The sequence below is a fragment of the Panicum virgatum genome, chromosome 9N (assembly GCF_016808335.1).
Source record: "Panicum virgatum strain AP13 chromosome 9N, P.virgatum_v5, whole genome shotgun sequence".
Taxonomy (NCBI): domain Eukaryota; kingdom Viridiplantae; phylum Streptophyta; class Magnoliopsida; order Poales; family Poaceae; genus Panicum; species Panicum virgatum.
Genome location: NC_053153.1, coordinates 3,112,573 through 3,129,527, shown reverse-complemented (window position 1 = coordinate 3,129,527; position 16,955 = coordinate 3,112,573). Strand labels below are relative to the sequence as shown.

General features: G+C 47.9%; 2 protein-coding genes across 2 annotated transcripts; one reads left to right on the top strand and one right to left on the bottom strand.

The window, feature by feature from the left end:
* Positions 1–781: 781 nt before the first annotated feature.
* On the bottom strand, positions 782–1,276 carry LOC120687304 (DNA topoisomerase 2-like). Its single transcript, XM_039969289.1, has one exon. The coding sequence runs from the start codon at positions 1,274–1,276 to the stop codon at positions 782–784; it is 495 nt and encodes a 164-aa protein (XP_039825223.1).
* Positions 1,277–3,946: 2,670 nt separating this feature from the next.
* On the top strand, positions 3,947–5,178 carry LOC120691395 (probable calcium-binding protein CML21). Its single transcript, XM_039974451.1, has one exon. It carries the CDS (start codon positions 4,319–4,321, stop codon positions 4,940–4,942), a length of 624 nt encoding a protein of 207 aa, XP_039830385.1. The 5' UTR covers positions 3,947–4,318; the 3' UTR covers positions 4,943–5,178.
* Positions 5,179–16,955: the final 11,777 nt, after the last annotated feature.

Here is a 16,955-nt window from a genome sequence, read left to right as displayed (position 1 = left end):
TCAGGTGCATGAAGGAAAGTGGCATTGATGATGGCCTTTACTGTGCCGCGCACTGTCACACCATGGGTGATCAAGTGATCTTGGTGCACCCAGCCTCGTGACCCTAGGCATCAGCTAGGTCCTCGCATTCTCTTGGCTGAGGACCAGATCTTTTGTGAACATAAACTATGTCGCTGGGTCTAATACCATATCTTTTATGATCAATAATTCTACTGAAAAACATATATATATATATATATATATATATATATATATATATATATATATATATATATATATATATATATATATATATCAACTACTGGATTGAAAGAACTCTAAGAGATATCCAGCAGATTACTCATATCCATTACCTAAGGTAATACCAAAAAACTGTCCTACTGATGATGGGAGTCTCCAGCAGATTACCAATCCCATCACCAATTAGGGTAATCACCAAAATACACCTTCCTCACACCCAAATGAAGGGGATCCAATCCCTCTCTCTACCCTAATCGACAGTATTTTTGGTAGTCTGGTGTATTGTTGACCCCTAAAAAACAAAAAAACTGATATTGGTGAGGGAGGGAGGATATTTATAGTTCTCATTTTGTTCCTTTTAGTGTTTTTTGGACCCATGAAATACTAAAAAAAGGAATAATGTGGATAGATTGTGAAATATAAGAAAAAAAATAGAAGCCTTTGGAATTCAGGTGCGATTCTAGTATCCCGAAAACTAAGAACAAGAATGTGATGAAACCTGAAGGGGACAGCCAAAGTATGTCACCTGCTTGTACTTCTTCTAAAGGCGGCTGTCGACAGTCTCGATGATGAACTCCGTGGAGAATAAGTTGGCCAGCTTGACCCCGTAGCTGTTCCTCCCGCCGGCAATATCTTCGCAGTTGCTGAGGTCGCCGGAGATCATCTCCGACATGTATACACCATCTTCCAGGTGACGCTCAATCGGGATGCCTTGACCGCTGTAGTAGACACAAATGCGGCAGTCGGACACATCGATCCCCACGGAGAGGGAGTCCATGCTCGGGTCGCGCTGCTTATTGTCGGCAGCGTAGACGAGGATCTCATCGAAGATCTTGTAGAGGACTGGTACATAAGTGACCTCGCGGTGCGTCATTGACCTGCCCTCCCAAACCCAGATCTTTCGCGTACACTTCTCGACCGAGCCGATGTAGTCCTGTAGTAGCAGGAGGATGCGCTCCCGCGGAGTCTTGCCGCCTCCGACCATTGCAGACTCGAGTGAGGATCTCGACTCCAGCGCGATCTTGGGGGTGGACATGGTGAGCGCTAGGGTTTGTGATGTGTGATATTGGGGAATTGGAGAGCTGGGAGAGAAGTGGATGAGCCGCCGTGCTGCTCTAGGGTAACGGCGGCTAGGATTAGGATTTTAGGGCGCAGCGTGAGAAAGAGCGAAGGGGAAGGACGAAGAGGGCGGCGCTTACCGGTGACAAGGCGGCGCAGAGCGTGGACGTCGGATGAGAGGAGGTCGCCGTCGCGGTGGTGGCCGTGTAGCGCCGCCGCGCCGTCACCACGCGCGCGAGAGAAAAAACGGGGAACGGATTGCAGCCGGAGGGTTAGGGGTTCGTGTACGCCCCAGCGTGCAGCTGCACGTGCGCGCGCATGCAGCCAGTGCAAAGCAGGAGGCCGTTGATCTCTCTAGTACTCTGCCCGCCATCAATGCTGGAAGGCTCAACCATGAACTGATGAGGTGCTTTGCTTCTCTCTAGTAGTTTCTTTCTATTTTTCTATTCTAATTCTTGTAATACCATCTTCAACATTTTGTTCGAATGGGCTCAACATCCTAAAAAGATTAATCCTTCACTTTGGATAAAACTAATTCAACATTTTAGATTAAATGTTGAAATAGTATACTACATATGTTGAAATGACCAATTCAAAAATGTTAAGATAGTACTCCCTCCATCCCAAAATAATTGCAACTATAGAGTTCAAAATTTGTCCCACAAAAGTTACAACTTTGACCTACTTACCACAAAACACAAGACAATTTCCGAAAGATTCTTACAAAAGACAATTACCACCTCATCCACTCCTCACAAAAGACAAATGATATTTTTGTAAAATCCTAACATTAGTTTGCATGCTCATTCTTAGAATTGCACTTATTTTGGAACGGAGGAAGTATATCAATATGTTAAAATTTAAAATAAAGAATAAAATATTATATTATATCTTATTTTACTCCATTGCTTTTAAAGAATATTTTGGTTCAAATGGAATGTAAATCGGATATATGGTTTAAGAGAAACTATGATTTGAAGTTTGGAACTTTGTTAGCTTTCCAACCACATCCCTCCACTTATGCTGCTCCATATCTGCTCCGTTCCGCCCGCTCGGCGCATGCTGGCGCTGCTGTGCTCACTACTGGTATCAGATGCAATCCTATATGTTGCACGAATTTCAAATAGTGGAAGATATATCTATTAAAAATCTAGTGGAAGATGGATAGAATTGGCGGGAGAGTTGTCCTTTTCTGGTGCAAGTATGTAGCCCAGCCCATTCCCCACTTGGTCCCTGGAAGACCCATGGGTCGGTCAAGACGTCAAGTCAGCCAGGGCAACGACGAAGCCGCTCTTCGTGCGTGTGAGACGATAACTGTACCCGACATGGTTGGGGTGAAATTTCGTGTGAACCACTCCTACAAGTCCAAGTGTGCGCGGGGATCTTAACGTTTTGCATATGAGCCGTTTCCAGGAGCAGCTGTTTCAATTTCGTGGTTTTGGTTGAGATAATTGTTAGGTACAAGATTTAGATTGTTTTTTTAAATTATACAGTACAATTCAGACACTCACGACGCATGTACACTCACATCTAGATTGTTAACGACTAGTTCATGATAGCTTTAAGCTTTTCGAGATCCAATTCCTTTTGAGGTTCGGCCTCATCTCATCCGTGACCTGTGATGATGGCTACTGATTAGTAAACGGAGACTTCCCATCCACTTCAACAAACTTGCCTGTTCCCAAATTTCTTGACAATTTCCTGCTCGAGGATAACGAAAACTACTGTAAAGTAGCGACACCCGTAGAACCAGAGATGCAGATCGCAAAATTGCCTGTCGGTTGTAGTGTAGCTGCATTTTACTAGTGTCTAGTGGCCGTACCACCAATGAGCGAGAACGGGTCGCCTGGCCAGGTCAAGAAAAAGAAATGGAGAGGCAAGTGCAACTATGGCCTTGTTTGGGACCGCGTTCGCAACGCTTAAATGTTAAACGCGGAAATAATCCCGCCAAACAGGTTGCGTCTGACGCGCGTTTGAGGAACGCCCCCGAGGCAAAAAGCGGAAGTTTCAACTGCGCAAGGAAAAATCGCAGAAGCGATGTTCCGGCCGCGTTGGCGTTTACGCGTCGCGCTTCTGCTCGTGGTCCTAAACAAGGCCTATATTAGATCGCTGCGTCCTAGCAGGGCGCCATCAGTTACGTTTCTCCCAGCTCCAGTGTCCTTCAAGCGCAGCGCGGCGACCAGGGGCGAGTTGACTACTTGACTCGAGCGCGGCCTGGGTACCCTTGCTGGCTACTAAGTACTAACAGCTGAAATTGCATCATCTTTTTTTTTTTGGTCAAGAACGACGGAAAATGATGGAAGCGTCATCGACTTTCCGGCGGACCAATGGCCGTGGCCCAACCGCACCGGCTCGGACGCGGAGCAGGAGCAGCAACTCCGGGCGACCTTGCGACTACTCGTGAGTGAGCTGAGCTCTGAGCACCAGGCGTGCAGACCGGTGCGCGACGGCTTTTTCGGAGCGGACACCGAGCACTCTACTCGATCTAGCAGAGTTTTTATTTCCTCGGCGTACGAAAGGGGACGTGATCCGTGCCGTGCCGTGCCATGCCATCTGTGGCCGCAGAATCTGCCGGGAAACTTCGAGCCCTAACTTGAAACGCGCGCCTGCCTCTGCCTGGTTCGCGGTGCGCTGCAGCCCCAGCACCTAAGTCAGTAGGAAAGCATCGAGAACTTGGTGCCGGCAGGAATCCAATGAACCGGCACGGCAGGTACAAAACGACGACGCCCTGAGAGGTGTTTGTTTGCTCATCATTCGCGCCCGATTGCCGCGAACTTCCTTCTTGCGACGCATGCACGGTGGTGTCGCTTTATCCTTGACGGCTAATCCTATCTAACTCTACCCCAGCTATTAGCGGGCAGCAGCTATAAATACAGAGTCAGGATGCGTGTGGAAGCCACGAAGTAACACACGCAGGAGGTGCCTCGCTCGCTCGATCAAGGTCGACTTACTTGCACAAAGAGCTAGGAGTCGAGTTCGATCGGGAACCATCCATTATTCTCACAAGGTGCGGCGGAACATGTGGGATCTGGTGCCGACGATTGATCTGCACAGCGGCCTCGCCATGTCGGTGTCATCTTTCCTGATCATGCTCCTCGTCCAGATCCAGCCTCTGGTCGACAACGTCGCCTCGGCGAGCAGGGGCATACGCTCCGCGTCGCGGGCGGTCGTGCGGCTCCTCGCCCGCGACGACAGCGTCGTGCTCGACGAGGAGGACGACAGCGGCGGCGGCGTGGTCGCACCTGATCCGCGGCATTGCGAGCGGTGCGCTCGGAGCAGGGGCGCGTCGCGGCGCGACGTGGCGGCGGTGATGGAGAGGCTCGGGCTGCTGTCGCCCGGCGGCGGCGGGGCCGACGACGCGGGGGCGGCGTGCGGCGGGTGCGAGGCGGCGTGGGCGGTGGACGACCTGCTGGAGACCAAGGTCGCCAGCGAGGCCGAGCTGCGGGAGGCGTTCTACGTGTTCGATCGCGACGAGGACGGCTTCGTGGGCGCCGGCGAGCTGTGGAACGTGATGCGGCGGCTCGGGATGCCCGAGGGCGCGCGCCCGGAGGACTGCCGGAGGATGATCGCCGCGCACGACGCCGACGGCGACGGCAGGATCAGCTTCCGCGAGTTCAGGGCCATGATGGAAAACGCGGTTTGATCGATGATCCATTGGGGGTCAGCTCACTTGCTTATTAGCGCCCTGCGTTGTTTCGTACTTTCATCCACTCGCCAACTAGCCGTCAGTGCTATTCGTTGAACATCGATGAGTTAGCAATTAGCATGCATTAGTGTGTTGTAATCCGAAGTTCAGCTCTCACTTGAGCTAAAATGCAACTGCTTTCGAATAAAATATATGTAAATTCAAATCCGGAGACCGGAGGCCTGCATTCTCAATTGACTGGTGTCTGAACATGGCACGGCCGTCTTAGCACTGACGTCCCGTTTCCTAGCTAGTACCATACGAAGCTTGAATCGTCATGCACGTTAGCGCGTGCCTTGCGGCTTGCGCCATGTCTGGGAAGAGAAGCCTTCTAGTCAGCGAGTCCTCCCAACTTCATGGCTGGAACTGGAAGTAGCCCTCTGGTTTCTTGCCGTGCAATCCCACGCCACGAGACAACGTCCTGTTCGTGACTGACCGGGTTGGGTACCTGGAACTTTGTGATGCCGAGTCCCTGAGCGAAATTAACACACTTTAATTTCGCTCGCTCGTGGGCGAATCTTTGTCCTGTCGGCGACAAGCCGGTTCATGCCTGCGCGAGAATCCGCAGATCCAGAATTCTTAATCCTGGCCGGTCGTGGTGCGGCCGCGTATGCAGAACACAGTCGCCGTTCGTGCCGGCACGAATCTGGTCGCCTGGTCGGTCCGTCCGGTCGGCAGCCTGGTGCGCAAGCGCATCCGCCGACGCTAATGTTTTTTTGAACGAAACACTTGACGAGTGTGTTTCTATTGATATAGCAGAAAAAATACAAGATTATGTCCCTGGGAGGCCATAATCAGGAAAAAAGAAAAACGTCACGGTAACAACACCGGCGGATTGGATTGGGACCTCAACACACGCCAAACTCAACTCAGCCTGGTCGGATTGGGACGTCGACACAAGCCACACCACATGTCAAAAACGAGACAACTCAGTCCGATCGGATTGGGACATCGACTCAGACAATACACAAGGCAACAGAGGCAGAAAAGAAGCATAGCCGCGGCAGCTAACAATCTTTTTCATCTTCTGAAGTCACCGTCGAGCCATGGCCCCAAATCGATAGGGAAACGAAAGGAACGGACAGCACCGCACCGAGAAGACCACCGCCATGCGGGACCTGCTGCCGTAGTGCCATTGCAACATCGTACGTCAACTGGCAGGGTGGAATCACCGAACCCGGACCGCACGTAGGCCGCCTCGCAGACGCCGCCACGAAAACACAACACGCGGGGGCCTCGCCACATCCGCCGTTGGACTCCTCCTCGCTCTAGTCGCCTCGCCGAAGACACCGCACGCCAGGGCCTCGCCACTTCCGCCACAGTACTCTGAGTCGCGGATTCGTTTATAATGTCGCCACCAGGATGAAGAACAATGGTGCCCCGCTTCCACGATCTCCATCGACAGCCGAACCACATCCTCCGGACGACAGCATCTCGTTGCGAAGACCGCGTACCAGCCACCGCTGCCATGGTAGGAAACCAAGTTGTCGCTAGCGCTGTCTTCCGACGATGTACCACACCGAAATCGCCGAGCAAAGCTGAACGACCCGCCGTAGTCTGCTGCAAGCCAAATTGTCCCATGACGTTGGTGCCGCAAGCGTCGTCCTTCGACGCAGTCCCACGCCGCACTGACGATTGCCAGGCAATGCCAGCCGCCGCGGTCCGCTGCAAGCAGCCCAAAACCAACGCTCATACGACAACCCCTGGCCTCCAACATGATTTCGGTCGCCACCGCTGAATCCAACAACCCCCTTCGATCTTGCCCCTTGCATCGAGCCGCCCTGCCAAGCCACCGTTAAGGCATCCACCGGCTAGCCAAGATGGGTCTCCACCAACGACGCCTCCAAGAAGGTAACGAAGCCAATGGCGCCGCCGTCGCTCGTCCCACGAGTGGACAGGGTTTTCACCCAGAGAAACTACGCCGCAGGGACGGGCTCAAGATGACGCCCACAACAGGGGAACGACGCCCTCGGGTACCGTCGTCATCGCCGCCGGCAGGCTTTCGCCCTGAGAATCCCGTCCCGGCTGCGTGCCCACATCCCGGCAAAGCATAGTAGCATTTCCGGGGCCGGTATTGCCGCCGTGCCTCCCTGCGCCGCGGCCATCTCGCGTCATCATGTTGCCTCCTCGCAGCCTCCCTCCACTGCCGTCGAGCAGGCCCCCGGCGCAGGCCGCCGCCAGCCGCACCTCCATGGCACCGTCGAGGAGGCCACGCGCATGCCACTACACAGGTCCATGCCCAGCAGCACGGCGCCGTGCGCGGACGCATCCCGCTTTGCAAGCCTCCTTCCGCCGCCGCTCCACCACGCGCGCCCGCGGCGCACCCCACCGGTCGCGTGCTCTGATGTGGGCCGCCGCCGGACAACTGCGTCGACGCCGTGCACCTGGCCGCTCATGTATACGCACCGCGCCACGCTGGCCGATGCAAGTGCTCCACGCCGGCCGAGCTGACCCCGTCCACTTGTCAGACAGGTTACAAGCGGCCAGGAGCACAGGAGGCCGAGCCGAAGCCGACCCTGCCCGGCCGTGCGCCGTGCGGCGAGCGTGGCCGGCAGGAGGGCAGGCGACGGCGTGGACTCGGCTCAGCTCGACGCGCGCCTGGGGGAGCGGCCGGATCATCGGTGACCAAGTCCAAACCAGGCGATTTTTTTCATTTTTATATTAAAAAAACAAAATTTCAAAAATATATGCCGAATAGGAAAATTTTCAAAAATGGGTGCCTGTCGCCCCCCTAATGGGCGACAGGGGCCTGTCGCCCATCCAGTTGGCGACATGACCTAAATGTAAAAAAATTTTTACATTTAGGCCCTGGTGCCCAGGGTGCATTAAACAGTGAACTTGTAAAATCGATATAAAATTATAGAAAAATCAGAAAAATACAAACTCAACTGTTATGGATTATATGAAACAATATCTACAACTTTTATTATATAAAGTTTTTCATTTGATCAATGTATCTTGCTCTATTTTAAATACCAGTTTAATTCACTTTTATTTAAATATCAAGATCCATCGTTTGGATGCATGCCATCTTTGGCCAGAGTGTTTCATGTGGTGAGTATAGGCTTGTTTAAAATTGGTAGGCCCAAAAAACACTTCTAGAATAAGATTTTAAATTAGATCTTGCAATATATCTAGTTTAAATGAGTTATTTATCCATGCTGCTATACTGAGTTTTAGGAGCCATAACTTTTACAGTACCCTTATTTTATTTCCTAAGAGCTATAGAAAAATTTTGGTAAATTTTAGGTAAGCACAACTGGACCAAATGAATTATGACTAAGGTAAATGCACTAAATCAAGAAAAATAGTTTTTGTACCTAGAAAAATCTGAAATAATTCATTTGGTCTAGTTGTGCTTATCTAAAATTTACCAAACTTTTTCTATAGCTCTTAGAAAATAAAATAATAGTATTGTAAAAGTTATGGCTTCTAAAACTCAGCATAGCAGCATGGACAAATAACCCATTTAAACTAGACATATTGCAAGATCTAATTTAAAAACTTATTCTAGAAATGTTTGCTGGGTCTACCAATTTTGCACAAGCCTATGCTCACCATATTCAACACTGTGCCCAAAGATGACATGCATCCAAAGGATGGATCTTGAGATTTAAATAAAAGTGTATTAAACTGGTATTTAAAATAGAGCAATATACATTGATCCAATGAAAAACTTTATGTAACAAAAGTTGTAGATCTTATTACATAGAATCCATAACAGTTGAGTTTGTATTTTTTTGAGTTTTCTACGATTTTATATTGATTTTACAAGTTCACTATTTAATGCGCCCTAAGTGGCAGGACCTAATTTTTTTTTACATTTAGGTCCTGTCACCAACTGGATGGGCGACAGGCCCCTGTCGGCGACATGCACCCATTTTTGAAAATTTCTCTATTTGTCATATATTTTTGAAATTTTATTTTTTTAAATATAAAAATGAAAAAAGCCCCCAAACCAGCGTCACCATGGCCGTTTGCTTACGGCCCATTAGCGTCTCAGTTCATGATGGAGGCCCACTATACGGACGGCCCATTAGCGTCTCGAGAAGAAAAATTAGCGGGCGGTGGACGCCGATTTTGCTCTGCTTTCCCCAAACCTGAAAAAACTGAGGGCGTGTTTGGTTGCCCCCAAAATTTTTTTTATGAAAACTTTTCGGCCCTTTGACCATTAATTAGGAGTATTAAATGAAGTCTAATGATAAAACTAACTCCACAATTAGATACTGTAGCAGTTACTTTAGCTAATGGTGTCTTTGAACGTACGATTAGGGAATGATTAGACGCGGTTACTGTAGCATCACTGTAGCCAATCATGATGGAACTTGGCCCATTAGATTCGTCTCGAAAAGTTATACTCATCTGTGAAAAGATTTCGCAAATAAACTTCATTTAATACTCCATACATACATTTGTCTTTTTGTGAAAAAAATTTCATCACATTAACCAAACACGGCCTGAATGCAATAGTTTCTGACGAAACTGAACCTTGCATGAACAGAAGTATGGATCTTCAGAACGCTGAACTCGTTTTTTTTCTTTTTTTTGAGACTTTAGGCAAACTTTATTGATTCACGAGAAGTACGGATCTTCAGAATGCTGAACTCCTGACAGCGAGCACGACGGCTGGGATCCCCTCCTCTCTGTCTTTCTTGTACCGACCTGGCTCTTTCTCCGCTTTGTCGTTTCATCTCCTCGCGTGTTTTGCGGAAACTCCCTTCCTCCATTGTTTGTACAGGGTCCGACTACGATTACTAACCCACGACAGCCTGTAGATTGAGATCGACGCCACTGCTGTTTGTACACGGTCGAGTACGCGCCATCCAACTCTTTTATGAACAAACACTGGCCTTGCGCCACACACATTCACCTGCGATCTCCATCTTCCCTCCCCTCTCCGCCTCTCTCGCCAGAACTCGAGAGCGCGAGACATGGCCGCGGCCGACGACGCGTCGTCCGTCGCGCTCCTGCGCGGCCTGCGCTCCGGCGCCGTCGACTTCACCTTCGTCCACCGCGTCGACGTCTGCTCCGCCGCCCCGGCGGACCTCGTCGCCAACCTGGAGCCGGTGCCGGGAACCGACCTCGCCGGAGACGAAGGCTACAGCAGCGTATGGTACTTCTACTGCCCCAAGCGGTACAAGAACACCCAAGGAAAACCAAGCGGGCACAGGCAGCGCGCCATCGCCGGCGGCGACGCGTGCTGGCACTCGGAGACGCGCCCGAAGCCCGTCAAGGGTCTGGCCGGCGCCACGCTGTGCAACCTATCCTACGGACGCAAGGAGGGCTCGAGCAGATCGTTCAACCGTTTGGGATGGTGTATGACTGAATACGATGAAGAAGCAGGCGGCGATGGCCACGTGCTGTGCAAGGTTTATCGCTCGTCATCCTCTCTCGCCAAGGGGAAGTTGAAGGCGTCGTCGTCGACATCCACCAACCCCACGTCCCCACCTCGTCCGAGCAGGCGGCGGCCCAGTGCTCTTCTGCCTCCAAGAGAAAGGCGACCGCCGACCACCCTCAGGCGCGGCCGAGCAAGATCAGCCACGCGCAGACCTGCGCCAGTAACTACTCCTTCGTGGATCAGGAATTCTACCATCAGATGCAGGAGCCCTTGCTTACTGACGACCAGATGGGCATGCCGATGCCAGTGTGCGTAGATTACGAGTCCCTGTTCCCAGCCGAGGAGGAGCAGGACACGCTGGTGACAGGCGAGCAGCTTCTGCAGAACACTCTGGCCCTGGTGGCAGCCGAGGAGGAGCAGAGCCAGCAGAACACACTGGTGACACCCGAGGAGGAGCAGCTTCAGCAGAACACCCCGTTCACCATGGACGGCTTGTTGGGCGGCCCAGGGTACGGCGAGTACGGAGGTTGCTCCTGGAGCACCCAGGTCACCATGGACGAGTTGTTCAGCAGATCCAGCGGATGCTACGGAACGCCGACAGCAATGGCACCGCCTGATGCTGGCTTCTTTGAGGGCCTCGCCTTCTGATTCTGATGTGTCGCAATGGCTAGAACCAACTGATGCATGTGCCCTTAGCTGCACGCAAGTTTTGATGCGCAAGTGTAGCTTAGTAAATACAAGGGCACAAGCAGTGCGATGTAAAAGACGACTCGGTGGTGGTGTTGTTTTCGGGGAGGAGCGCCCGTAGTCATTGCCCCGGGGATGTAGGTCAAATTGGCCGAACCTCGTTAACAAACATTGTGTCTCGATCTATTCATTTATGTTATTCTTTTCGATGGTACATGTTTATTTTCATACTTATTATTGTGTTCATTAGTCTCAGGTCATCAATGTGTTTGTATATTGGTGATATTCTAGCATGGATTTATAATGTGCTTACCGCCACAATCTAGAATTTAATTGTTCTGCAGTTGGTCTTTAATTTGTCAATTCATATCCACCTCTTTGTAATTCTACAGTTGGCTTTTAATCCAGATATTCCTTCTACAATCTCAGAACCACCGGACCTGTGAAGTTTTCCTTCTACAATCCAGATGAAGGAGCTCTTGCTTACTGACGACCAGTACTTGACGATGCCAGTGGGCATAGATTATGAGTCTCTGTTCCCAACTGAGGAGGAGCAGGTTCAGCAGAACACCATGGTGACAGCCGAGGTGAATTAGTTTCAGCAGAACACACACTGGTGACCACAGCTGAGGAGGAGCAGCTTCAGTAGAACAACCTGGTGGCCGAGGAGCAGCAGCATCAGCTGAACACCATGGACGGCTTGTTGGGTGGCCAGGGGTACCACGAGTATGGTAGCTGCTCCGCGAACACCTAGTTCACCATGGACCAGTTTCTGGAGAACGTTCAGTTCACCATGGAGTTGTTGGGCGGCCCGATCTACGGCGAGTACGGTGGTTGCTCTCCAATGTTGGAAATATGCGTTTAAAGAGATCAGATTTCAATTTGAGGTAAAATAGAAGTAACTGTGCTAATGCTATCTCCAATAGAATTGAACACTGACAGAGTAAAACGAGCTGAAACATACTCATGCTAAATTCGATTACTCTTACCGATTAGTGCTCCATTCTCGTGAAAAGACGATGCAGTGCAGATTGTAGCAGTGCAGAACATAGTTGATCGGTCTCGAGCGGTCACGCAGTTGCGCTGCCCATAAATCTTATTACCGCCCCTCGTGCAGGCTTCACGACGGCAAGGGTTCAGAGATACCGCTCACCCTTCTCCTCGGTGCACGCCAAGAAAAGGGCCAAGATCCAGCAGCTCGATAGAATGGCAGGAAATTGAGAGGGATTTTCCTGAATATTTTCAGTCCACTTATATAGGCGTGATTGCCTTCAAGGAGCCATTTTCTCTTTGATGACGCCCATAAAAGACATTAAAGCATATTCAGAATGATCATGGCAATTTGCTGGGTATTATGGAATTAACCGGCCATTGATTAGCGCCTAATCAATGCACAGCGGTTCAAATGTGAGAGACACAAGTGGCAAAATATTGGCTGAGTTACAGCCACACAACCGCACGTCGCAAGTCACAAGTCACGCGGATAAACACGCGAAAAGACGCGGATACACGCGCACGTGTTGGTGTGTGTTTAGCAAAACCTTACACATGCTATCTCTTGGCTGCTCCATTCAATGCATGGAAATTGCTCTAATATTTAAATTGGTGTCCACTTATTTGTACTAGTAGTATGGGACTATACCAACCAGCCATATGTTGCTTTGGAATTCTCTTGAATGGGTCATAAATGGACCAAATTCCAACAACCCCCCACCAATTCCAAAATAAGAAATGAAGGACAAAAGGATCATTAAAATATGTTGTATCATCGTTAATATACCAATTTTTCTTTATGAGTCCCATACGGGTTGAACTAATATCTAGAATAACAAGATTCATCTTTCCACAACTGAAGAATGGACTAGGCCTTGAATTCTCAGTCATATGTGGACAGATTTCACCTGAAATCACAACTGATACTTGGCTGCCAAAACAACCTCGCCTATCCGGAGCATTAACGGTCTACTCCCATATCTTTTAGTGAGTTTTCAATGAGAGCGCCCTGTCTCAAGAACTGCGACCTACAGTTAGACTCACGTAGGTGTTCCCCTTCAAGAATATCCTGCTGGCTGATATCTTTTCAATGGAGAACATTAAGGCTTAATGCCATCCTTCCAAGCAGTAAAGAGTACTATAGTTGTCATTTGGACATGGGTACATTTTTATTATTTTTAATGTACTCTTTGAGTTATACCATCAACTTGTTTTTCCTATTTCCTACTTCATGGGATCTCCGATCACATAGGATAGGTTACCATTGTGGTGTAACATACTCAAATGGTCCTCATACCCATGTCCTTAGACATCACATATATCACATTCTGTGATAATCCCTTTGTGAAAGGGTCTGCCAGATTATTTTCAGTTTTCACATAGCTCACAGCTATTACTCTGGAGTTTCTCATTTTTCTGGCAGTTTTAAACCTTCGCTTAATATGCTTGTTGGACTTGCAATTATCCTTTGTATTCATAACCTGAGCTAGCATTGATTGGTTATCGCAATACATTAGGATGGGTGGTACCGGCTTCTCAAGCAAAGTCAAGTCCATAATCAGCTCTCTAAGCCATTCAGCCTCACTAGTGGCAGTTCTAGTGCTACAAGTTCTGCTTCAGCTGTTGATTTTGTCAAGACTGTTTGTTTGTATGACCTCCACTCAACTACAACACCTGTTAGAGTGAATATATAGCCACTAGTAGCTTTGATCTCGTCCGCATCAGAGATCCAATTGGAATCACTATACCCCTCTAACACAGCTGGGTATCCCGAGTAGTGAATTTCATAATCTGAAGTACATCTCAGATAACGACACACTCGCTCGAGTGCTTTCCAATGATCATCTCCTGGGTTTGATGTGAACCGGCTCAGTTTACTCACAGCATAAGAGATGTCTGGTCTGGTCGCACCAGCTAAATACATAAGGGATCCAATTATTTGAGAATATCTCATTGATCTCTTCCCTGTCCTTTGAATTTTCGAAATTTCACACTTGCGTCGTAGGGAGTTGGAGCGACTTTACAGTATGCAAAGCCAAAACGGCTAAGAACCTTCTCTGTATAATGAGATTGACTCAATGTAATCCCATTCTCATTTTTAATCAACTTAATATTCAGAATTACATCTGATGGACAGCCTGGACCTAAGTCTTTCATATCAAAACACCAAAATAGGAAAGACTTGATCTCATTAATCACAGCAGTGCTAGTCCCAAATATAAGTATGTCATCGACATGCAAGCACAATATAACACCTTCACCCCCACCATAACGGTAGTACACACACTTATCTGTCTCGTTCACGCTGAATCCTACAGATGTTAAAGTGGTGACGAATTTTTCGTGCCATTGTTTAGGTGCTTGCTTTAGGCCATATAAAGATTTTATTAATCTGCACACTTTGTTCTCCTCTCCAAGGACAAAAAAACCATCCGGTTGCTCCATATATATTTCTTCCTCCATATATATTTCTTCCTCCAACTCTCCATAAAGGAAAGCTGTTTTTACATCCATTTGATGGACATGTAAACTATAGGAAGCTACTAATGCAAGCAGTACTCTAATTGTTGCAATCCGGGCTACTGGAGAGTAAGTATCAAAGAAATCCTCTCCTTCCTTTTGTGTATAAACTTTGGCCACAAGTCTTGCCTTGTACTTTTTAATAGTACCATCAGGCCTCATTTTCTTTTTAAAGATCCACTTGCATCCAACTGGTTTACACCCGCTTGGACAATCAGTGATCTCCCAAGTCCCATTGGATATGATAGAGTCCATCTCACTATGGACTGACTCTTTCCAATACTCTGCATCAGGAGATGCATAAACCTCTGGAAGTGTTTTTGGCACGTCATCCACAAGATAAACAATAAAGTTATCACCAAAGGATTTCACAACCCTTTGTCTCTTACTTCTGCGTGGAGTATCATCGACTTTATCATTATCTTCGTCGGATGTAACTGGTTCACTATTTGATTCAGGTGGAGCAATTGTTTTAGACTGAGTGTAAATCTGAGTTTCACTATTGCTTGCTGATCTCATGGGATAAACTTCCTCAAATAATGAAGCATCACGAGACTCCATGATTGTGTCTACGCTCACATCAAGAGAATATGATTTCACAACTAAGAATCTATAAGCCGTGCTGTTTTGTGCATAACCCAAAAACACACAATCAACCGTCTTGTGTCCAAGTTTTCTCTTTTTCGGCGCTGGTATATTGACTTTCGCCAAACAACCCCACGTGCGCAGAAAATTGACATTAGACTTTCGCCCTTTCCATCCCTCATAAGGAGTGATATCTTTGTTCTTTATCACAACTCAATTAAGGACAAAGTTTGCTGTCAAAATAGCTTCCCTCCATCATTCATAGGACATACCGGAACTCTCTAACATGGCATTTACCAAGTCTGTAAGTGTCCAATTTTTCCTCTCAGCCACCCCATTTGATTGAGGTGAATATGGTGGTGTGACCTCATGGATTATACCATGTTCAGCACAAAATTGAGATAACTCATTTGAGATGCATTCTCCTCCACGATCATCACATAAACGCTTGATCTTTCTCTCAATTTGGTTCTCAACCTCAGCCTTAAAGATTTTAAAGTAGTGAAAAGCTTCATCTTTTGTTTTCAGCAAGTAAACATAGCAGTAACGTGTAGCGTCATCTATTAAGGTCATGAAATATCTCTTGCCTCCTCTAGTTAATAATCCATTCATCTCGCATAGATCTGAATGAATAAGATCTAATGGTGCCAAGTCTCTCTTCTCTTCTAAACCCTTGAAAGGTTTTTGAGGTTGTTTTGCTTGTACACATGATTGGCACTTTGATCCTTTGACTACTTCCAATTTTGGAATAAACTCTAATCTGGACATTCTAGCAATGGTGTCAAAATTGATATGACAAAAACGAGAGTGCCACACATTGGACTCATAAATTTTATTCATGGATGCAATATTCAATTGGAAATTTGGCTCAACAGTATTTAAGCAGAACAAGCCTCCGCTCTCATAATCTTTACCAACAAAGTTCTTGAATTTAGAAATTACAACTTTATTGGATTCAAACACTAACTTAAAACCATCTCGACATAACAAGAATCCTCTAATTAGGTTCCTGTTTATTGAAGGAGCATGCTGCACGTTCTTCAAGTGGACAATCTTCCCTGAACTCAGCTTCAGTTCGACCGTACCAACACCAAGAACAGGCGCAACAGATCTGTTTCCCATCAAGACGAAGAAAGTCTGCGCTCCCTGGTAAGAAGTAAACAAGGATATGTTAGTGCATTCATGTATATTTGCACCAGTATCAACCCACCAATCTGTAGATTGAAGTACCGAAAATACAACTAGAAAATTACTATACGGAGATCCACCGGCCTCATCGTCGTTGCCTATGGTGACGTTCACCTTCTTTTTAGGCTTGCCATCATTTCGGTCCTTGCGGTAGCGACAATTCTTCGCAAGATGCCCTTCTTTGCCACACACATAACATGCTCTAATCTTTTCATTCTTCTCAAGTTTCTTCTTGAAGTTAGTGGTTTTCTTAGGCTTTCCACCATAGTTCATCTTTCCCTTCTCCTTACTCTTGTAGGTGGGCTTGTTCACTATGATGTTTGCACTTGCACCTTGAGCGGATGTTCCTGGAGCATCCTTTGCCCTTGCCTTCTCTTCCACATCGAGGGCTATAATCAGATCCTCGGTGGAGATATCCTCTCTTTTGTGCTTCAGGGTTGTGGCAAAATCCCTCCAAGATGCAGAGAGTTTGGCAATAATACCCGCTGCCACAAACTTGTCCGGTAAAGAACAACCCAAACTTGCAATCTCCCCAACCAGTAGCTGCATCTCATGTGCCTGTGCAACTATAGACTATGCAGCATCAATGCTGTAGTCATAGAACTGCTCACAGGTATAGAGTAAGCGATCACCTTCTGAGACTGTATATTTGCGCTCAAG

Coding starts and splice junctions, on each gene's coding strand:
- LOC120687304 (XM_039969289.1), bottom strand. CDS start 1,276: ATGTCCACCCCCAAGATCGCGCTGGAGTCGAGATCCTCACTCGAGTCT.
- LOC120691395 (XM_039974451.1), top strand. CDS start 4,319: ATGTGGGATCTGGTGCCGACGATTGATCTGCACAGCGGCCTCGCCATG.